Here is a 20805-nt window from a genome sequence, read left to right on the forward strand (position 1 = left end):
CGACCCACAGTCATTTCCGCCGCGCTAACGTCGTTTTCCTTTATGACTTGATGCCGCGGTGTGCGTCAAAAATAATGACTCCCACCTGTTGATTGCGCCGCCGTGCGTCAAAGTATAAATATGACGCCCGCACGGTGCACCAAAATGGCGTTAGCCGGCGGTAAATTTTTTGACGCAAAACTGCGCCGGCGCAGTTTTGCGTTAAAAAGTATAAATATGGCCCCATATATGCAAAACACTAAAAAAAAAAACGGGGTGTTAAAAGCTTTTCAGATTCCGAAAAAATGCCAACATCACAAATAAGATGCAATCACAAAGCACTATCCCTTATAAAAAAGCTTCTTCGCAAGAGTCGCTCTTTCTAATCTGAGTGTCCTTTAGTGCAGTGGTTCACAACCTTTTGACTTCTGTGGACCCCCACTGAATCATTATTGGAAGTCGGGATGAGTAAGCTGGGGACCTAATCTGTTAATATTATAAAATTTTCGAAGCAGTCACGGACCCCCTGAGGAGGCTTCACGGACCCCCAGGGGTCCCCGGACCACAGGTTGGGAACCACTGCTTTAGTGTACAGATGTGATTTTTCCAGCAGCAAAAACATGGAGTAACGTCTGCTGACTTTTATAGGTGTAATACTAATATTGGATATGTGATGTTGCCATCTTTTAGGAATCTGAAAAACAAAGGTACTGCAATGCTTTATACAAGTATGCTCCTTTTGAAGGGATGATTATTGGGAGTCTTACTTCTGCCAGTGGTGAAGGGAGGATGCATACCTTATTTTAGCAGCAGTGACAGATGAAATTCCAAGCGCTGTGTATTGTTGTCGCAGCGTCAAAAAGCTTATTTTTATAAGTTTGTGTGTTTGCCACAAATCCCATACAATCACCAAGCATAGTAACTTATAAAAAGAAGCTTCTTGGCGCTGCAACAATAATACATGGCGTTTGGAATTTCATCTGTCACTGCTGTTAAAATAAGGTATGCAGCCTTCCTTCACCACCAGCAGAAGAAACAGACTCTTAATAATCACCCCTTCAAAAGGAGCGTGCTTGTGTAAGCACTGCAATACCTAAGTGTGTACTAGCACTACAGAATACTACTACAAAGAACATATGCCCTCGCCTAAAGTGCTTATTCAATATGATAAAAAAACAAAAAACGAGTGTAAGCAAAGGAAGCACACTAAAAAGTAACCAATCACCAAAAAACAGAAGGTGTACTCCAGCCACGCTTCACGGTTTGCCGAAAGAACAGAAAAGCAGGAAGTGACCTGCCAGCCAATAAAAAGCGAGTAAATTCAAGTGACGTTAAAATGAACAAATGGGAAGTTAAAATAAGTAAGGGGCGGAATTTAAGCCCCCTTTAAATAATTTTTTTTAAGAAACAAAAGACTTCGCAAACACAGCAAAAGCACTGTGCAGGCGAAACCTAAAATGAATTTCATCTTCTAAACGATCCATTTTGGACTGCTTGAAGATCCTATTCTGGGTTCCAGGTTTATGTGTCTCTCTTTCCAGTCCATGGTTATTTAACATATGTTTAGTCACGGTCCATGATAAGTCTTTTATTCCCGTTAAGTATTTCATAAGAATGTAGACCCTTTTAAAATTATTCATAACATTTAATCTGAAATTGTGTATTTTGGGTTTGAGTTACACTTGTACATTATATATTTAAGAAGACATAAATGTTATCATTGCAAAATGTATTTTGAGGTATGGCAATATTATTGATGTTACTTTGCTGGTCCTTTAGATTTTAGTACAAATAATCAAACAAAATCAACTAGATCACTAATTTAACGGTGAGTTTTCAAAAAGGTATATGAACAACATAGAAGGACTGTAAACCCAGAAGAAAATAAATTATGTTGATGAAAGCAGTTTGCTAAATAAAAAGGTTACCATGATACACGGGTATACAACAATAATTACAATATTAACTTTAATGAAACAAAGACAACATTTCGAACTGTGCATAAGTATCTATACCATAATGTTAATTTTGTATGGCCCCTGATAACAATACATGCCTGAAACTACAACTTGAAACTTTACAACAAATTAGAACTGCTTAGCCATTGTAAATGCAACGAGAAAATACGTTTTTCTGATACTGTGGAAATTGTTATTTCTAATCCTAAGAGATGCCCATTTTTTGTTTCTACTCTTCAGTATCAGAGTAGCCTCCTTCAGTGGTGGCTCTTGAGATGACAGTGCCGGGGCGGCTGATGCCCCCTCGTGTTCCTGTATCGAAAGCCGAACCCCTATGCTCGGAGTTGAAAGATGCATTGCTTTTCCTTGCTTTGTTTTCATCGTCATCATCATCATCGTCTGCAGTATGAGGTATAAGAGTTTGGGGATTGAAGTTCCTTCTGGGTTCTCCGATGATGCCAACCCTGTAATAGAAATAGAAAAAATAAGATCTGTACCTACATTCATCAATGATTATCAGCAAAATACTTGTGGGGAGATTGTAAAAGAATGATTATGGTTCCACAGTCACATCACATATGGCGATAAAGATGGCCTATGTCTGAGCAAAATTGACAGGCTTCTCTGTATACAACAGTAGGCGCTCCCCTGCTGGTCTTTCCTTATATAACTACTGATACCAGTGTTCAAGGTTTTGAGCTGTGCATAATTTCAAACTCATAATTTATGCATGGTGCACACAATATTGCTGGAAAATGTACAGGTCGGGTAACTATAAGATGCATTTAGAGCATGATGGGCAGATTCGAATTATTCGGTGTCGAAGACCCTCCATCTTCACACCTGCTGCAGGATTGCACCATATTTAGAGATTTCAGAGGCAAAGCGGAGAGTGTTTTAGCATAAATGCTCCCACTAGCACAGCAGGGCAAAAGGCTAATACTAGCCAGTAGCCACTCAGAAACATGTGAGGGTGCTCACTTGCAAAGAGTTATTTTCCCATGCATGCTAGGCCACCAATGATCTTTCCTTCCCTCCTTTGCCATCCCTCACATTGCAACCTCGGGCAGGAAAAATAAGCTAAGGCTTTTCCAAAGCAAAAGGTTATAGTCTAGAATAGAAGCTAGGAGTCGTGAGTAGAAAACCTGAGCTGAAAACTGGGTAGAAACGTGTAAGAAGAATCAGAGAGCAAATGCTGACGCTTCATCCTGTATTAGCAGAAGAAAAGCAAGCTCCTACCCATGCCATGAATGTGATTTAAATAGACTCCTCCCAAAACGGCTGCCTGGTCTACTAGGATCTAAAAATCCTGTTGAACGCAAGCAAGATTGAAATAAAAGGCCTGCAAGACCAGAGGAAGTGAAGGGCCGGATGAGGCCTGTGCCACTGCAACCACAGGATTGATCTTCTTAAGTGATTTCTAAGGAACCAATCAAGTCAGGGGAGGGGAAGTGTGAGTGACTGTGGACAGTACCCATGTGAGGACCTAAGGAAGGTGGAAGACAGGAATACGCCAGCTGTTAAGTAGGTCGCTGAGGAATGTTTCCTTGCTTACCATATAGCCCCACTCTGGATGAACCTAATGTGTCCAGTCTCAATTTTAGACCTGTTGTAAGTATTGTGGACTTTTAAGCACAACCATCACTTTCATTCGTTCCTGGGCTTGCCATTCAAAAATCACAATGTCATTGGTAAATGTTTACGTTTGTCCCGATTTGAGGCTGGTTTTGTCACGCCTTGCAGGCTGCCCGTTACATGGAAAATTGCATGATTGCCAATATACTTCAGCGTAGGTGAACTATTTTTTAAATTTTGTTTCTTCCCTTCCTGCCGCATGGCAGTCATGATGCTCACGGTGGAAACAGGCACAACAGCGTGAACTCGATCAGTGGTATTGGCGCGCCGGTCACATTGTTCACAGTTATCTAATCAGAGTCATTTCTTGTGGCTATCCACTTAAAACACTTGAAATTGGTAAACGCTTTACCTAACAAAAAAAATCCTCAAAAGCGGCTCTCCCCGCACAGCAGTAGAGCCGATACTACAATATTCACTGCACTCAGGAAAATCGACCCATAATGCTTTGCAGGACATTACTTTTACAAAATATTTGCTCATAACTCAGCCTGTGGTAGTCCTAGGACAATGGGACCACCACCAAAATATCCAGCACTCTACCTGTCTAGGTCATCTCTCTCTGGGTCCCCACACTAGGTTAGTGGTAACCCCCAAATAATAACCACTCCCACCATTCAGTGTCTATTTAAGTGCTCTCGTGGCTGGAACTTTTGTTTTACAGCGGGGACTAACTTGTGTTTTAAGGACCTTGTTTGTAATATTATTGCTATAGGCCTGCTATTCCTGAAAATGTGTAATACACTACACCCTGTAGGGGCTAAATATACGGTTACACGTGATATTTTTTGTTATTTTCTTTTTCTCTGGTTATGCTCTCTAGGGTCTAACTATATAGCTACATAACCATGTTTCTTATAAATGCTATTTTCATTGTGGTGTTCTCTGGGGGCTGTTCTGAGTATTACAATCATATCAACATACTAAAATATCGAGGGCATGTTACATTCCATCATTTATTTTAATATATTTTAAAGAGCAAAAATGACTACCCATCAGCTTTTTATTTTGCAGTGACTTTGATGTTGGTGTCCCGAACATGAAAGCTGAGGTCAGAAGTTCCGATGTCAGAGGGGAAGCTCTTTTTGGCATGGCAGATGGACCCCACAACGATGTAGAGGCACACAGGGACAAGCAATGGAAGAAGAACATAGGTGACATACCAACGTCAGTGGAGAATAGGTCATCATCAACACCTTTTGCAGTGCGACCGCGCAGCAGTTCTTTTTGTGTTTCTTGTACTTGGTCTTAAAAACTAAGGGGTTCAAAGATCAAATGAAAGTAACTAACAGTGTCTGGTCAAGGGTGTTTTGGAAACTGATGTTTTAGACTTTGGTGTCCAACGGTGTGAATCTTGAAATAACACAACTGAAACATTAAATTGACTCCAAACCAGGAATTTGGAAATTGTCTTTCAGAGAAAGGTCTAACTGCTTTATGACATCTTAAAAAAAGATACATAAACAGACTAAGTAAAACAAATGGTGTTCTGACTACCATCTGAAAGACATTTTTAATTATTAGGGAGGAATGTTGTGTTCTGCCTGCAGAATTGGCAGAATTTTGGTCACCCTGTGTTACTTTTTAACACAGAGTGCAGGCCAAATTTCGGTAATCGCCTAAGGCGGAATTTTTTCTCCCATGAGGCACCAGAAAATGTGAGCTTGAGAGCGCATGCAAGATTTGGTGTCTACTACTGCGATTTTGTAACACAGGCAGTGCTGAGCGGTCTTTGTCAGAGGGTTGCCGTTGTTTGAGTAGATTTCCTATATGAGCAGCAGCAAAATTAACTTGAATGGTTATGTGCTCTTGTGCAACGCATGGTGCTGTTCTTCAGCACTGCTCGCATTACCAGCGCTAAATTGCAACGCAAGCTGCATATTTTTTGTGGAGTTTTTATGTAACTACATGGAATGAAACTCTGTGAGTTCCGCTGACTTGTATTATTTATACAAACTTACTGCAGCAATATATATATTCATTAATTCTGCTGAAAAGAACCACTGATAAATAAATGAGTACAAAACATTTTTAAAACTGTTGAAGGTATTACTTAACTTCAGTAATGCCTTCTCTGGTAGAGACTCTAGCTGCAGATTCCTTACCTTAGAATTACACCCAGGCATCAGACTGGATCAGGAAATTTTTCTTAATAGTCCCCTTGCACGGCAGAAGGTGGCATTGTTTGGCTCCATGTGGCATTGTCCGTGACAGAAATGGCATGCACAGTACCTATATAGGTGCCATACCAGCACACTGACCTGAGTTTCAGGACAGTTTTTCCACACCAGAAGCACTTCAGCCATACTGAGGTATAGAACCAGTGTTCCAAAGTGAGGTCCTCAAGAACCTCTCCAACTGGATTTGACAGAGTGTAGACTGCAGAATGGGGAGGGTGGTAAGGAAATGTGTCTTGACAGAGTCTCTACTATATTAGGAATCACCAAGGTTAAGTAACTTGTTCATCTTACAGAGACTTATAGTTGCAGATTCCTTACATTAGAATAGATTCCAAAGCAATATCGTCTCTGAGGTGGGTTCCGCAGGTTGTTTATAATAAGACATGCGAGAGGACTAAATGGGTAAAATGCCCATCATGCCAGGCCTGATTGTCCAAGCCGTAGTGCTTAGTGCAAGTGAGCAACAATGCTCATGAAGATGTCTGAAAGATATCCAGGACAGAAACTCTGTGAGTAAATGCGGTGGTTGCAGCCTTGGCTCTGATGGAGTGAGCCAGCAAGCCCTCAGGGAGTTGTTTCCTGGTGAGTGCTCAGCAGATCTTTATGCAGAGAACAATCCACCTGGAGATGGTTCTCCTCTATACTGCTTTGTCTTTCTGTGCTCCAGCAAAGCCCACAGAGTTAATCATCCACCCAGATGACTTTGATACGATCAATGTAAAACCATAATGCTCATTTTGAATCCAGACAGTGGAGTCTCTGCTCTTGTTTGGTGGAGGGAAATGGAGCAAAGAAAGTTGGTAGTATAAAGGCCTGTTCAACGTGACAAGCTGTTACCACCTTGGGTAGGAAAGAGGTACGGGTTCTGAGGACCAATTTGTCCAGAAAGAATGTAGTATTCAGAGGGTTGACAAAGGGTTGCCACTAGAAAGACTGTTTTAACAGTAAGTAGTCTTTGAGGACAGCTGTGCATGGACTCAAAAGGTGAGAACATCAGCAAAGAGAGGACTAAATTAAGGTCCTATTGGGGCATAATGAAAGAAATGAGAAGAAATATATGTTGTAAACCTTTCATGAATCGCTTCACAACGGGTGACTTGAATAGGAAGGGTTGATCCGGCAACCGCAAGAAAGCAGAGATGGCCGAAAGATACCCTTTAATTGTGCCCAAAGCAAGGCATTGCCAGATGAGAGACAACACGAATAGGAGCGCCAGATAAGGGTGTAGATAGAGGATCAATAGATTTCTCAGCACAGCAAGCCACAAATTTGTCCCATCAGCAGGCGTACACGGTTTTAGTGGAGGGACACCTGGCGGCTAAGATGGCATCACATACACACATTGAAAACTCTCAGCTGTTGCCCCCCTCAATCTCCACAGATGAAGTTGTAGCATGTGCAGGTTCGGCTGCAGAACCCTGCCTTGCTGCTACAACAGGAAATTCTATTGAAGAGGCAGCCTGATTAGAGGACCGATGTGCCTGCTCAGGAGTTCGGGATACATTTCTCTTAATGCCCAATTCAGAGCCACAAGCATAATTTGGGCCCGGTGGTTCCTGATCTTCTTGAGTACTCTGGGTGAGAGGGACATAGGTGGAAAAGAACTACAGGAGACCTGAGCTCCTGCATCTCTGAATGAGAGACGCCTTGGAAATTTCAGTGCACAGAAGTGCTGACACTACGTGTTCTCTGTGGTGGCGAATAGATCTAACCAAGGTTCTCCCTGATCTCTGAAGAGAACTTGCACCATTTCCAGATGAAGATTCCATTCATGATCCACTAAGCATCCATGGCTGAGTTTGTCCGCTTTGGCGTTCTGAGAGCCTACCAGATGTTGAACCCCCCCCCCTGAGGAAGTTGTTCTGATGTTTCAAGCCATGTCCAGAGGTGTATAGCCTCCTGCCACAGCGGCCAGGTTGAGAGCAAAACTGTAATATGCAAGATTGGCTCAGATGAAAGGGAGCATCTGAGAGGGAGTCAGGTGTGACTTTGGTTCATTGATAGAGAACTCCTGCGAATGCAGGAGGTTCACCATAACCTGAGGTTAGAGACTACTTTCTGGGACGAGCCTGCCTTCAATAACCAGCGGTTGAGGAAGTGGAAAAATAGAATCCCCAGCCTCTGCAGATGGGCTGCAACCATCGGCAACACCTTTGTGAACATCCGAAGGGCGCTGGTAAAAGCAAAAGGAAGGACAGCAAATTGAGAATGTTTCTAACCTACCATGAATCGCAGTTACTGTCTGTGGACCAACAGAATGGGAAATTGTAAGTATGCGTCCTGCAAGTCCAGCGCTATCTCCAGTCTCTGGGGTTCATTTTCAGGAAGTAATTGAAGCGGCGTAGATCTAGAGTAGGACGGAGGTCTGCATCCTTTTTCTCCACCAGGAAGTAGCGGGAACAGCAACCATGACTTAATTCTGATGCTACCACTCTCTTTATTGTGCATCTGGCCAGAAAGGTGGTCCTCCAACAGCTGTTCGGGGTACAGTGGCATAGGTGGCAGGGTTTGTTGGAAAGGAATAGTATAATCCACCTGAATGATCTGAAGCACCCAATTTACTTTATGGTATCGTCCGCTATTGGGGTAAGAGGTGATGTATCCTGCCACCTCCAGGTTCCCTAGAATGGTAGGAGGGCATAATAAAAGGGGTTTGCTGTGGCTGGTGGAGGTGGGGTTGGAGGGGTGAGGGAAGCTGATTAGGTAGACCTCTGGCATTAGTTCCTGTAAGGTTTGTGGAAGCGCCTCCGCAGGCTTGAAAGGAATGAGGTGCCTGTTGGCCGTCATCGCTAGGGATGAATGGATGTGGCTGATAGTCCCTACCTTAGCAACAGAAGGAGCGGAAGGAGACTTGCGGTTGTCATGGGGGCTTGGTGGGCCGCAATGACCTAGCAGTGGCCCTACTAACTTCAAAATAGTCAAGCGCTGATTCAGCCTTGTCGCCAAAGAGGCGAGTGCAGTCAAAAGGCATGTCCATAAGGGATGCCTGGACATCCCCTGAAAAGCAAGGTGTAATCAGCCAGGTGTGTCTAAGTGCCACCGTAGAAGCACTGCTCTGCTCCGCTAGTTGGTGGTATCTAATCTGCAGTGAATAGTGAACTTTCAGCAACAGTGTGGGAGAGTATGGCTTGGGCCTTCGTCGAGACTACATGCAGCACTTGTGCAAACAAATCCCGAACAGTATGGAAATATTGGCCCAATAAGCATGCAGTGTTCACGGACTGCAGTGCAAGACTCGTTTGAAGAAACATTATCTTGCCAAAAGCATTCCGCTATTTGGAGTCCCTATCCGGTGGTGTGGTAGGGAACAGGCCAGGTTAATCCTGGGCGTAGGTACCTGGACTACCAGGCTCTCAGAGGTAGAGTGCTGGGTAAGGAAGGTTGGATCCTGGGAAGTGGGGCAATGGTCCTGGGTACAGGAGAACCTCTGCAGGGCACCATGTCCTAGGCCCAAACAGGGCTTCTGTGAGGGCTTCATTAATGGTTGTAGGGGTTCTGTGGAGGATACTCTGGGGTGAAGCACCTTTGTCAAAACATTAGTACTGACTTCACTGTGGTCAACGTCAGGCTCTAAACCTCAGCTGTCCTCTGGAACACCATCGCAAAGAAGGCCCTTTCCTCTATAGCCACTGTGGGAGGACAGAGCAGTCTAGTGCCTGGTGAGATATTCAGACCACTGGCATCAAACAGTTCCTCATATAGTTATCGCTGCCATTGACTGTTCTAGGGGTCAAGTAACTGTAGGGATCCTCAGATTACCTCAACCTGTGTTCTTCACAGGGTCCGTTGCGAAAATAAGGCTATGTCTCCAATTCAGACCATATGGTCCCAGTCAACACCCAAAATGCGCATTGGAACAAACACAGAAGGAGGTTGCAAAGTTGCAACTGGGCCGATCCTCATTTACTGACTGCTCCTTAGGGCCTTACTAGTGCAGTGGGCAAAACTGCCAGTAGAAATCCAGTTAGTGTCCCCTTCAAACCCCATGGGGTACTCCACATGGGTCTATCTGCTAAAAAATGATGTGCATGGCTTCATGGAAATCATGTATTTGTATGGGCAGTGCTTCAGCTCCAAGAAACTCAGGGAAGCATGGAGTGGACCCTGGCTGAGACCACACAGGGATGATGTGGGAGTGGGTCCTAGATTTATGGTATCATTCCTGTGCCTCGTCCCTTGACTTAGACTGGCACAGAGAAGTTGAAGAGCACTTTGTCTTCTGGGACTCCTTGTTGTTAGATTTACCTGAAGAAGTCCTCGACCGCGACTATTACTGGAGCAAGCGACTCCGAGAGCAGTCCCGGGATCCACTCATGATTGGGACCTGGAGGGGTGAAGAGAGAACAAGTGGGCATCAGTCACAGACATCTGCTTCTGACATGCACCACAAGGTTTAAAACCAGTTGGTTGTTTGGGGACAAACTAAAACAATTATGAAAAAAAGCAAACAGGTGTAAAGGTTCAACAAAATATAGAAAAAAGTCAGTCAAAAAGTGACTGAGGGGAGCTCGATATGGATCACCTCCTCTAGCTCTCTGCATAGCCCCCAATTAGAAAAATTCATTATACAGTTTTTGGCCTTCTCTGCTCCAGCCTAATGAATGTCAGAAATCATTAATCCATCCTTAGTGCAAGGTTTTGTGTCTACATAACAGAAAAAGTAGTTATTCTTATGTTATTGAAGAAGTCTACAACAGACCTGAAAAAGGCCTGAAACGTTAAACCAATACCTTGTCTGCATGCACAGCTAAACTCCCATGTCCACAATAGCTTGCTTGATGACGTTTGACTTGTACGAATTAATGACGATGTCCATGCTCTCGTCTTATTAGACCAACTGTAGGAGGCTGGCTTGGTTTGTAGTGGGTACCTTGGGTACTTACACCTTATACCAGGTCCAGTTATCTCTTATTAGTGAAATGTAGGCAGTGTCCTAGCAGCTTAGGCTATCTAGAGGTACCTGTAGCAGAGCAGCTTATGCTGAACTAAGAGACATGCAAAGCTCCTGCAATACCACTATAGCTACACAGTACTTATACACAAGTAAAGACAATACTCAGTGTTACCAAAAATAAAGGTACTTTGGGCCATATTTATACTTTTTTGACGCAAAACTGCGCTAACGCAGTTTTGCGTCAAAAAAATTAGCGCCGGCTAACGCCATTCTGAAGCGCCATGCAGGCGCCGTATTTATTCAATGACGTTAGCCGGCATTAGCCGCCGGCGCTGCCTGGTGTGCGTGAAAAAAAACGACGTACACCAGGCAGCGCCGGCGTAGGGGGATATGGAGCTTGGGCGCCAAAAAATGGGGCAAGTCAGGCTGAGGCAAATTTTTCGCCTCAACCCTATTTGCGCCATTGTTTTCGACTCCCAACCCCCATTGAAATGACTCCTGTCTTAGCAAAGACAGGAGTCATGCACCCTTGCCCAATGGCCATGCCCAGGGGACTTATGTCCCCTGGGCATGGTCATTGAGCATAGTGGCATGTAGGGGGGCACAAATCAGGCCCCCCTATGCCACAAAAAAATTAAAAATAAAAACTTACCTGAACTTACCTTAATGTCCCTGGGATGGGTCCCTCCAGCCTTGGGTGTCCTCCTGGGGTGGGCAAGGGTGGCAGGGGGTGTCCCTGGGGGCTTGGGAGGGCACCTCTGGGCTCCTTCCGAGCCCACAGGTCCCTTAACGCCTGCCCTGACCAGGCGCTAAAAAACGGCGCAAAAGCGGCCGGATGTCATTTTTTGTGACCCGCCCACCCCCGGGCGTGAATTTTGCCCGGGAGTGTAAATACGGCGCACATGCCTCGGAGTCAATTTTTTAGACGGGAACGCCTACCTTGCATATCATTAACGCAAAGTAGGTGTCCACGCTAAAAAATTACGCAAACTCCATGGACTTTGGCGCTAGACGCGTCTAACGCCAAAGTATAAATATGGAGTTAGTTTTGCGTCGGAATTGCGTAAAAAAAAACAACGCAATTCCGGCGCAAACAGAGTATAAATATGCCCCTTTATTTTAGTGACACAGGGCCCAAAATATCTTAGAGGCAATACTCCTTCTGGAGGTATTATACACCATATATACACCAGACACCAAAATAAGGTAAGTAATTAGTCATAGGATAGTGCAAACAATAGGAAATGCTATAGAATGCAATAGGAGAAAATAGGTCTAGGGGCAACACAAACCATATACTAAGAAAGTGGAATGTGAATCATGAATTCCCCGCTAGACAAGTGTGGTGTGTAGAGAATCGCTGAGAGAGTAAGAAAACCACAAAGGTGAGTAAAATACCCCACCCCAGAGCCCAGGAAAGTAGGAGTAAAGTACTGCAAGTTTCCTTAGGACAGACTACAAGTCGTGATTAGAGTTATTGCAAGAACCAAGCAAGACTGCAAGCAACAAATGGTGGATTACTGGACCTGAAGACCTGTAAAGAGAGGAGACCAATTCCAGAAGTCATAGAAGATTCCAGGAAGGACAGGAGTCCTTGCCAACCTAGAAGATGGTGCAAAAGAGGAGTCTCCGGTTGCAAGAAGACTGCAGAAGAGCACCAAGGAAGATGGCTGCGGGTTCCTGCATGATGCAAAGGATGTCCCATGTGGAGATATTGGATGCAGGCGAGTTGCAGCGCTGGATTCGTCCACCAGCCTTAGTTCAAGCAATTTCACGGATTGCATCAAAATGGCGCTGCCTAGACCCAGGAGGGACCTGGGGGCCTCAACTCGGACTCAGGAGGCAGAAGGGGCTCCCAACACAAGGGAACCCACAGATGACCAGACAGCACCCATGGAGGTCCCAGGACACGGAGACAAAGAAGGTGCAAATTGCGGTTGTTGCAGCACTACAAAAGAAGGTCCCACGCAGCCGGAGAACAATTAATCGAGTTGAACATCGCACAATAGAGTGACTGGGACCTGGGCCAGTCTGTGATCGTAGGATTCTTGCAAATAGTGCACCGAGGCCTCAGGAGGTGAAGTTGACGCGGTGCACAGGGGTATTGTCACAAACGGGGAAAGCAAGCTCTTACCTCCTCCACATTTGGACAGCAGGACCTTAGGACAGTCTGTGTCGAAGGGGTCCACCATCTGTGTTCCAAGAAGCACGCTCGTCGCCAGGAGAGGAGTCCAAGAGAACTGGTCGTTGTCTTAGAAGGTGCCTGCTGGAGCAGGGAAGTGACTCTGTCACTCTACAGGAGATTTCTTCAGTCCTTCTGGTGCAGGGTGAAGACAGGGAGTCCCCAGAGCGTGCACACCGTGGAAACTGTTGCAGTTGCTGGCTGGAGCTGAAGTTGCAGAGTCGAAGTAGCCCTTCTGGATACTTTGTTGCAGTTACAGCAGTTCCTGGAGCAGTCTGCGGTCGATCCGAGGTCAGAGGATAAAGTAGTAGTTGCAGAGGATTCCTGATGGAAACTTGCAAGCAGAATCTGAAGAGAAACCCATAGAGGGGCATTGGCTACCGTGTCAGGTATGGACCTATCAGGACGTCACCTGCTGCCACTGGCCACTCAGAGGCCTCCAGACTGTCCCCACACCTTGGAAAACATGATGGCTGAATTCTTAGACACACTGGAGGAGCTCTGGGCACCACACCTGGGGTGGTGATGGACAGGGGAGTGGTCACTCCCCTTTCCTTTGTCCAGTTTCATGCCAGAGCAGGGACTGGTGGTCCCTGAACCGGTGTAGACTGGCTTATGCAAGGAGGGCACCATCTGTGCCCTTCAAAGCATTTTCAGAGTCTCTGGGAGGCTACCCCTCCCAAGCCGGTAACACCTATTCCAAAGGGAGAGGGTGTAACACCGTCCTCCCAAAGGAAATGCTTTGTTCTGCCTTCCTGGGACTAAGCTGCTCAGACCCCAGGAGGGCAGAACCCTGTCTGTGAGGTGGCAGCAGCTCTAGCTGCAGGACAAACCTCAGAGAGCTAGTTTGGCAGTACTAGGGGCCCATGGTGGAGCCCCCAGCTGCATGGGATTGGCTCCCCAATACCACATTTGGATTGGGGGGACAATTCCATGATCTTAAACATCTTACATGGCCATATTCGGAGTTACCATTGTGAAGCTACATATAGGTATTGACCTATATGTAGGGCACGCGTGTAATGGCGTCCCCGCACTCACAACGTCTGGGGAATTGGCCCTGGACTACGTGGTGGCACCTTTGCTAGTGCAAGGGTGCCCTCACACTTAGTAACTTTGCACCTAGCCTTCAGTAAATGAAGGCTAGACATATAGGTGACTTATAAGTTACTTAAGTGCAGTGAAAATGGCTGTGAAATAGTGCGTGCACTATTTCACGCAGGCTGCAGTGGCAGTCCTGTGAAAGGGTTTGTCTGAGCTCCTTATGGTTGGCAAAAGAAATGCTGCAGCCCATACTGATCTCCTGGAACCCCAATGCCCTGGGTACCTTGGTACCATGTACTAGGGACTTATAAGGGAGGTCCAGTGTGTCAATTGGAATTGGTAAATTAAGTCACTAGCCTATAGTGACAAATTTGGAAGTAGAGAGAGCATAAACACTGAGGTTCTGGTTAGCAGAGCCTAAGTGACACAGTTAAGCACTACTGACAACACAAACATTAGGTCACAAACTATGAGCACTGGGGTCCTGGCTAGCAGGATCCCAGTGAGACAGGCAAAACACACCGACATACAGGGTTTTCACTATGAGCACTGGGGCCCTGGCTAGCAGGATCCCACTGACACAGTCAAACACACTGACACACACTCACAAATAGGCCAAGAGTGGGGGTAACCATGTTAGAAAGAGGCTACTTTCTCACATACCCCCCGCCCCACAAATGAAGGATAATAAGGCTAACCTTGGCCAGTTGAGTCTTTATTGTCTAAGTGGTGATAAGTGGAGAGTAGATCTGCAATAGAGTGGTTACTCCAGTTATCATCCACGGTATGGTTACTTCCCTGTGGGATGTAAACCACCCTGTTTGGAGATTTTTACCTGACCAACAGTGTGAGTGTACATTCTCAGAGTTCCTATTAGTATGTTTTAAAGTTGGGCAGTGGGATTGGTCCACTGGTCCTATGTCAAATGAAGAGAATGCTAGACAGGGATGCTGTCTCAACAAAGCCATAGCTGGGCAAAAACTTTGTCCATATGGCTGTAAGAGAGAACAGGGTTGTAGTTTCTCTTGAGTTGGAGCAGGGCAGGACTGCTGTCCTAGAAGCTCCACACTAGGACAGGGATGTTTTCCTAAGTGTATAGAGGCAGTGTAGGGCTGCTGCACTAAAGTTTCTCTGGGAGGGCTGGAGGGGTGCTTCATATTTACGAAAATGGTGCAATTTTGCACATCTGCTTTAGTGGTTCAACAGAAAGGTACCTTTACCTCTGGGAATCCAGCTGTGGTAGCTGAGGGCTCCCTTGGTACAAGTTCCACCACAGGAGAGGTTTTCCCACCACAGGAATGGTATCCTTAGTGGCAGGGTGGGGAAGGGATACTTTGATACCCTTTTTACCTGTTGGTGGAGAGGGATCCTGAGATTTCAACACCATTTATTAAGATTGACTGCTTGTACATATCCATGTTAAGGGGACAAGTAGCCAAAGTGGCAAGGCCAATGCCACCAGGTGTGACAGAAACTGTCTTGGGACTGTCTACCCCATTTTCCATTATGGTCCCAAATGTGAACCCAACTACACTTTCAGTTTGGCTATTGCCAGTAGTCCCACCACTATTACCACTACTGCTAGGAGCACTAGAGTTTGATGTATTAGTGGTGGTAGGCTCAGGGGCTTTACCTTGGCAGGGCTTATCCCCTGGCCAACGGCCTTTACCTTTACACACATAGCACCAAGGTTTTTTCTGATTGTGTGCAGAGTGAGAAGAAGATGAAGAAGTTTTATCCCCACCCGAGAGGAGGGTTTTGGACCTGAAGAAGTATCTTTGTGTTTACTTTTATCCCCATGCTTGTCCTGTGATTGTATAAGCTTTTATAGTCAGCCACCTTGCTGTCATTCAACCAACCTTCTAAGGCCTTCACTGAACAGTCTACAAAATCTATCAAATCAAGTGAAGACTCTTTTCTGGTCTCTCTGAACTTGATTCTATATTGTTCAGTGGTTAAGCCCACTCCATCCAAGAGTGCATTTTTCGGAACATGGTAGTTGTCTGAGTCATCTTCTTTAACATTAAGGAGTTTATCTGTCCCTTTGCCAGTGAAAGAGAACCACAGGATAGCAGCCTACTGCGCGTGAGGGATCCTCTGAACCTTACAGCCCCTCTCAAGTGCAGCAAACCACTTGTAAATGCCATCCCTCTCCTTGTGTGGGGGGGCAATCTTGTGCAGGTTTCTGGAATCAAATGTGTGTTCTCTAACACTGGAATTTCTGAAACTACTGCTGCTGCTGCCACCATGGGGAACTAACCCCAACCCCTGTCCTTCCCTTTCCGCAGCCAGGGATTTGCTGTCTAAGGCCAACTGTTGCTGCTGCAGTCTCAGTCTGGCCTCCTCCAACCTCAGCTTTCTGAGTTCCCTATCTAGGGATTGATCCTCAGCGTTGGATGTGTGGGACACTTCTGATACAAAAGTGACATGGGAATGAGCAGAGGTTGATCTTTCCCCAACTTGAGTTACTCTAGTGACCTGGCCCCTAGGTGTGAAGGTTGCCCTACTTGTGTGTGACCCTTTCCCACTACCAGCTACACTAAGAGAATTGTTAAGGGAAAGATCGGTGGAAGGACCCTCCCCTGGATTTTCAGGACCCTCTTCTGAATCTACCTAGGTGGAATCTCCCCTCTACCTCCCTTTCTGAATGTACCTGACCAGTAGGATGCTCCTGGTCATCTTGCAAGAGGAGATTCAAGAGAAATTCTTTGTTGGGGTTCTTCACAATCCCTAAACTTCTTTCCAAGCAGAGACCCCTCAGTCTTTCATAAGGGTTCTTAAAAACCCTGGGGTTAGCCTCTACAACAGACATAGTGAAAGAAGAAGGTTAGTAGGAAGAGTAAAAAGTTAGTGAACTATTTGACCTAACTTTTTAGAGGAAAAGAAAAACTTTTTAGAACTTTTGAAAACTTTTAGAAAGTTTGAAAGAACTTTTTGAAAGTGAAAAAATGACTGCTAGATACATTTGTATATAGCTCGAAGTATAGGAGTACATGTTCCATGTGAAAAGCACCAGTAACTAAGTGGTAAAGCAATTGCAAGTACTTATCCCACCACTGCACCACCAATGTAGGAGGCTGGCCTGGTTTGTAGTGGGTAACTAAGGTACTTACACCTTATACCAGGTCCAGTTATCCCTTATTAGTGAAATGTAGTCACTGTTCTAGCAGCTTAGGCTGTATAGAGGTAGCTGTAGCAGAGCAGTTTAGGCTGAACTAGAAGATATGCAAAGCTCCTGCAATACCACTATAGTTACACAGTACTTATACACAATAAAAGACAATACTCAGTGTTACCAAACATAAAGGTACTTTATTTTAGTGTCACAAGGCCAAAAATATCTTAGAGGCAATACTCCTTCTGGAGGTAAGTATTATACACAATATATACACTAGTAACCAACATCAGGTAAGTAAACAGTCATAGAATAGTGCAAACAGTAGAAAATACAATAGTTTGCAAAGGGCCTAGGGGCAACACAAACCATATACTAAAATAGTGGAATGCGAATAATAAATTCCCCCCTAGGCAAGTGTAGTGTGTAGAGGGGCGCTGGGAGTGTAGGAAAACACCAGAGGTAAGTATAGTACCCCACCCCAGAGCCCAGGAAAGCAGGAGTAAAGTACAGCAAGTTTCCACAGGACACACTACAAGTCGTGATAAGAGATTTTGCAAGACTGCAAGCAACAAACAATGGATTCCTGGACCTGAAGATCTGTGGAGAGAGGAGACCAAGTCCAGAAGTCGAAGAAGAGTCCAGGAAGGACAGGAGCCCTTGCCAACCTAGAAGAAGGTGCAAAACAGAATTCTCCAGTCAGAAGAAAAGTACAGAAGAACACCAAAGAAGATGGCTGTGGGTTCCTGCGTGGTGCAGGAGAGGTCCCACGTCGAGTTGTTGGAAGCAGGCTGTTTGCATTGCTGGATTCCGCCAACAAGCCTTGGTTCACGCAAGTACGCGGTTTGTGTAAAAAAGGAGCTGTCTGGACCCAGGAGGGACCTGGGGGTCTCAACTCCGATTGAGTAGACCGAGGGGGCTCTCAGCACTTCAAAGAGCCCTCAGAATTCCAGGCAGCACCCATGGAGTCCCAAAACACAGGGACAAAGAAGATGCAAAGTGTGGTCATAGCAGCACTACACTGGAAGGTCCCATGCCGCCGGAGGACATCTCAGGGAGCTGTGCGTCGCAGGATGGAGTGCTGGGGACCTGGGATACGCTGTGCACGAAGGATTCTTGGAAGAAGTGCACAGAAGCCCAAGGAGCTGCAGAACACACTGTGCACAGGGGTACTGTCGCAGCACGGGGAGGCAAGCTCTTACCGCCACCAAATTTGGACAGCTGGAACTTTGGAGAGTCTGGGTCACTTCGGTCCACCACCTGTGTTCCAGGGAGCATGCTCGTCATCAGGAGAGGAGTCCCAGAGTACCAGCTATCCGTCACTCCACAGGAGATTCCTTCGGTTCTTCTGGTGCAGGGTGAAGACAGGCAGTCCTCAGAGCATGCACACTTCGGAAACTGTTGCAAAAGCTGGCTGAAGCTGAAGTTGCAGGTCACAGGAGTCGTCCTGGATACTTTGTTGCAGTTACAGCGGTTCCTGGAGCAGTCTGCGGTTGATCTGACAGTCAGATGCTGAAGCAGAGGATGCAGAGGAGTCCTGGAGGAATCTTGCAAACTGAATCTGAGGAAACACCCAGAGTAGAGACCCTAGATAAATAGCCCTGAGAGGGGGATTGGCTACCTACCCAGGTATGCACCTATCAGGAGGGGTCTCTTACTTCATCTACTGGCACTGGCCACTCAGAGATCTCCAGATGTTCCCCACACTTTGGAATCCAAGATGGCTAACGCCAGGGACACTCTGGAGGAGCTCTGGGAAAGTATCATTCCCCTTTCCTTTGTCCAGTTTTGCACCAGAGCAGGGACTGGGGTCCATGAACTAGTGTAGACTGGCTTATGCAAGGAGGGCACCATCTGTGCCCTTCAAAGTATTTCCAGAGGCTCTGGAAGGCTACCCTCCCAAGCCTGTAACACCTATTTGCAAAGGGGGAGGGTCTAACACCCTCCTCCCAAAGGAAATGCATTTTTCTGCCTTCCTGGGATTGAGCTGCTCAGTCCCCAGGAGGGCAGGAACCTCTCTGTGAGGTGGCAGCAGCTGGGGCCGCAGTGGAAACCTCAAAGAACTTGTTTGGCAGTACTGGGGGTCCATGGTGGAGCCCCAAGGGTGCATGGGATTGCCCCCCCAATACCAGATTTGGAATGGGGGGGGGAAAGTCCATGATCTTAGACACCTCACATGGCCATATTCAGAGTTACCATTGTGAAGCTACATATATGTATTGACATATATGTCGTGCACACATATAATGGTATCCCCGCACTAATTCAGTCTGGGGAATTGGCCCTGGACACCATGGGGACACCTTTGCTAGTGCAAGGAGGCCCTCACATACAGTAACTTTGAACCTAGCCTTCAGTCAATGAAGGTTAGACACATAGGTGGCTTATAAGTTACTTAGGGGGTGATTCTGAGACTGGCGGGCGGCGGAGGCCGCCCGCCAGTCTTCCCCCGACAAAATACCGCTCCGCGGTCGCAAGACCGCTGAGGGTATTTTGAGATTTGCCCTGGGCTGGCGGGCGGCCGCCAAAAGGCCGCCCGCCAGCCCAGGGCAAATCTACCTTCCCACGAGGACGGCGGCTCAGAATTGAGCCGGCGTAGTGGGAAGGTGCGACGGGTGCAGTTGCACCCGTCGCGTATTTCAGTGTCTGCTTTGCAGACACTGAAATACTTTGTGGGGCCCTCTTACGGGGGCCCCTGCAGTGCCCATGTCATTGGCATGGGCACTGCAGGGGCCCCCAGGGGCCCCGCGGCACCCCCTACCGCCATCCTGTTCCTGGCGGGAGACCCGCCAGGAACAGGATGGCGGTAGGGGGTGTCAGAATCCCCATGGCGGCGGAGCGCGCTCCGCCGCCATGGAGGATTCTCCCGAGCAGCGGAAAGTCGGCGGAAGACCGCCGACTTTCCGTTTCTGACCGCGGCTGAACCGCCGCGGTCAGAATGCTCGAGGGAGCACCGCCAGCCTGTTGGCGGTGCTCCCGTGGTCGGTGACCGCCAGGGTCAGAATGACCCCCTTAGTGCAATGAAAAATGGCTGTGAAATAGTGTGTGCACTATTTCACTCAGGCTGCAGTGGCAGTCCTGGTGAAAGGTTTGTATGAGCTCCTTATGGGTAGCAAAAGAAAAGCTGCAGCCCATAAGGATCTCGTGGAACCTCAATGCCCTGGGTACCAAGGTACCATATACTAGGTAGGGACTTATAAGGTGGGTCCACTGTGCTAATCAGAATTGGAATATGGAGTCACTAAAGTATAGTGACCAATTTGGTAAGTAGAGAGATCATAAGCACTGGAGTTCTGGGTAGCAGAACTTCAGTGACACAGTTAAGCAACACACACATAGACCACAAAATATGAGCACTGGGGTCCTGACTAGCAGGATCCCATTGAGACAGGCAAAACACACTGACAAACAGGCATAAATTGGGGGTAACATGCCAAGAAAGCTGGTACTTTCCTACACCGACCGGCATTCAACACCATCAATAGTGACATTATGTACTGAATAGTCCAAGAAAACACTGCTAAATTGGATTCAATTATTTCTACAAAATAGGCTTCCATTCCTCCGATAGAATAGAAGTTCCTTGCTGGATTGCCATTTAATATCAAAGGTTGGATGCACAATCAAACATTTTTCCAAGTATGGCAGGAGGGGTCTGCAAAACGTTAGCAGATCCCTGGGGAGACCACATCTTTTTCCATTCGTGATTCAGTACAACAAGCTAATATCTTTCGTGGACTACAGAAATCATCTGGGGAGGTGAATCATAGCGATAATCGCTTTTCAGACTTCTTAACTTTTCCTGATATTGTTCCACA

At 46.4% G+C, this 20805-nt stretch overlaps 1 protein-coding gene across 3 annotated transcripts in view; it reads right to left on the reverse strand.

Annotated features, from left to right (window-relative positions):
• Positions 1-1933: 1933 nt before the first annotated feature.
• The window catches only part of PPP1R36 (protein phosphatase 1 regulatory subunit 36), a 284578-nt gene continuing 265706 nt past the window's right edge, over positions 1934-20805 (reverse strand). For all 3 annotated transcript variants that reach the window (XM_069207337.1, XM_069207338.1, XM_069207336.1), the window contains one exon: positions 1934-2401. In XM_069207337.1, coding sequence (XP_069063438.1) covers positions 2167-2401 — 235 coding nt within the window. In that variant the 3' untranslated portion in view covers positions 1934-2166. The remainder of the gene's footprint in view (positions 2402-20805) is intronic.

This window comes from Pleurodeles waltl, chromosome 9, assembly GCF_031143425.1.
Source record: "Pleurodeles waltl isolate 20211129_DDA chromosome 9, aPleWal1.hap1.20221129, whole genome shotgun sequence".
In the NCBI taxonomy this organism is placed as follows: Eukaryota; Metazoa; Chordata; class Amphibia; order Caudata; family Salamandridae; genus Pleurodeles; species Pleurodeles waltl.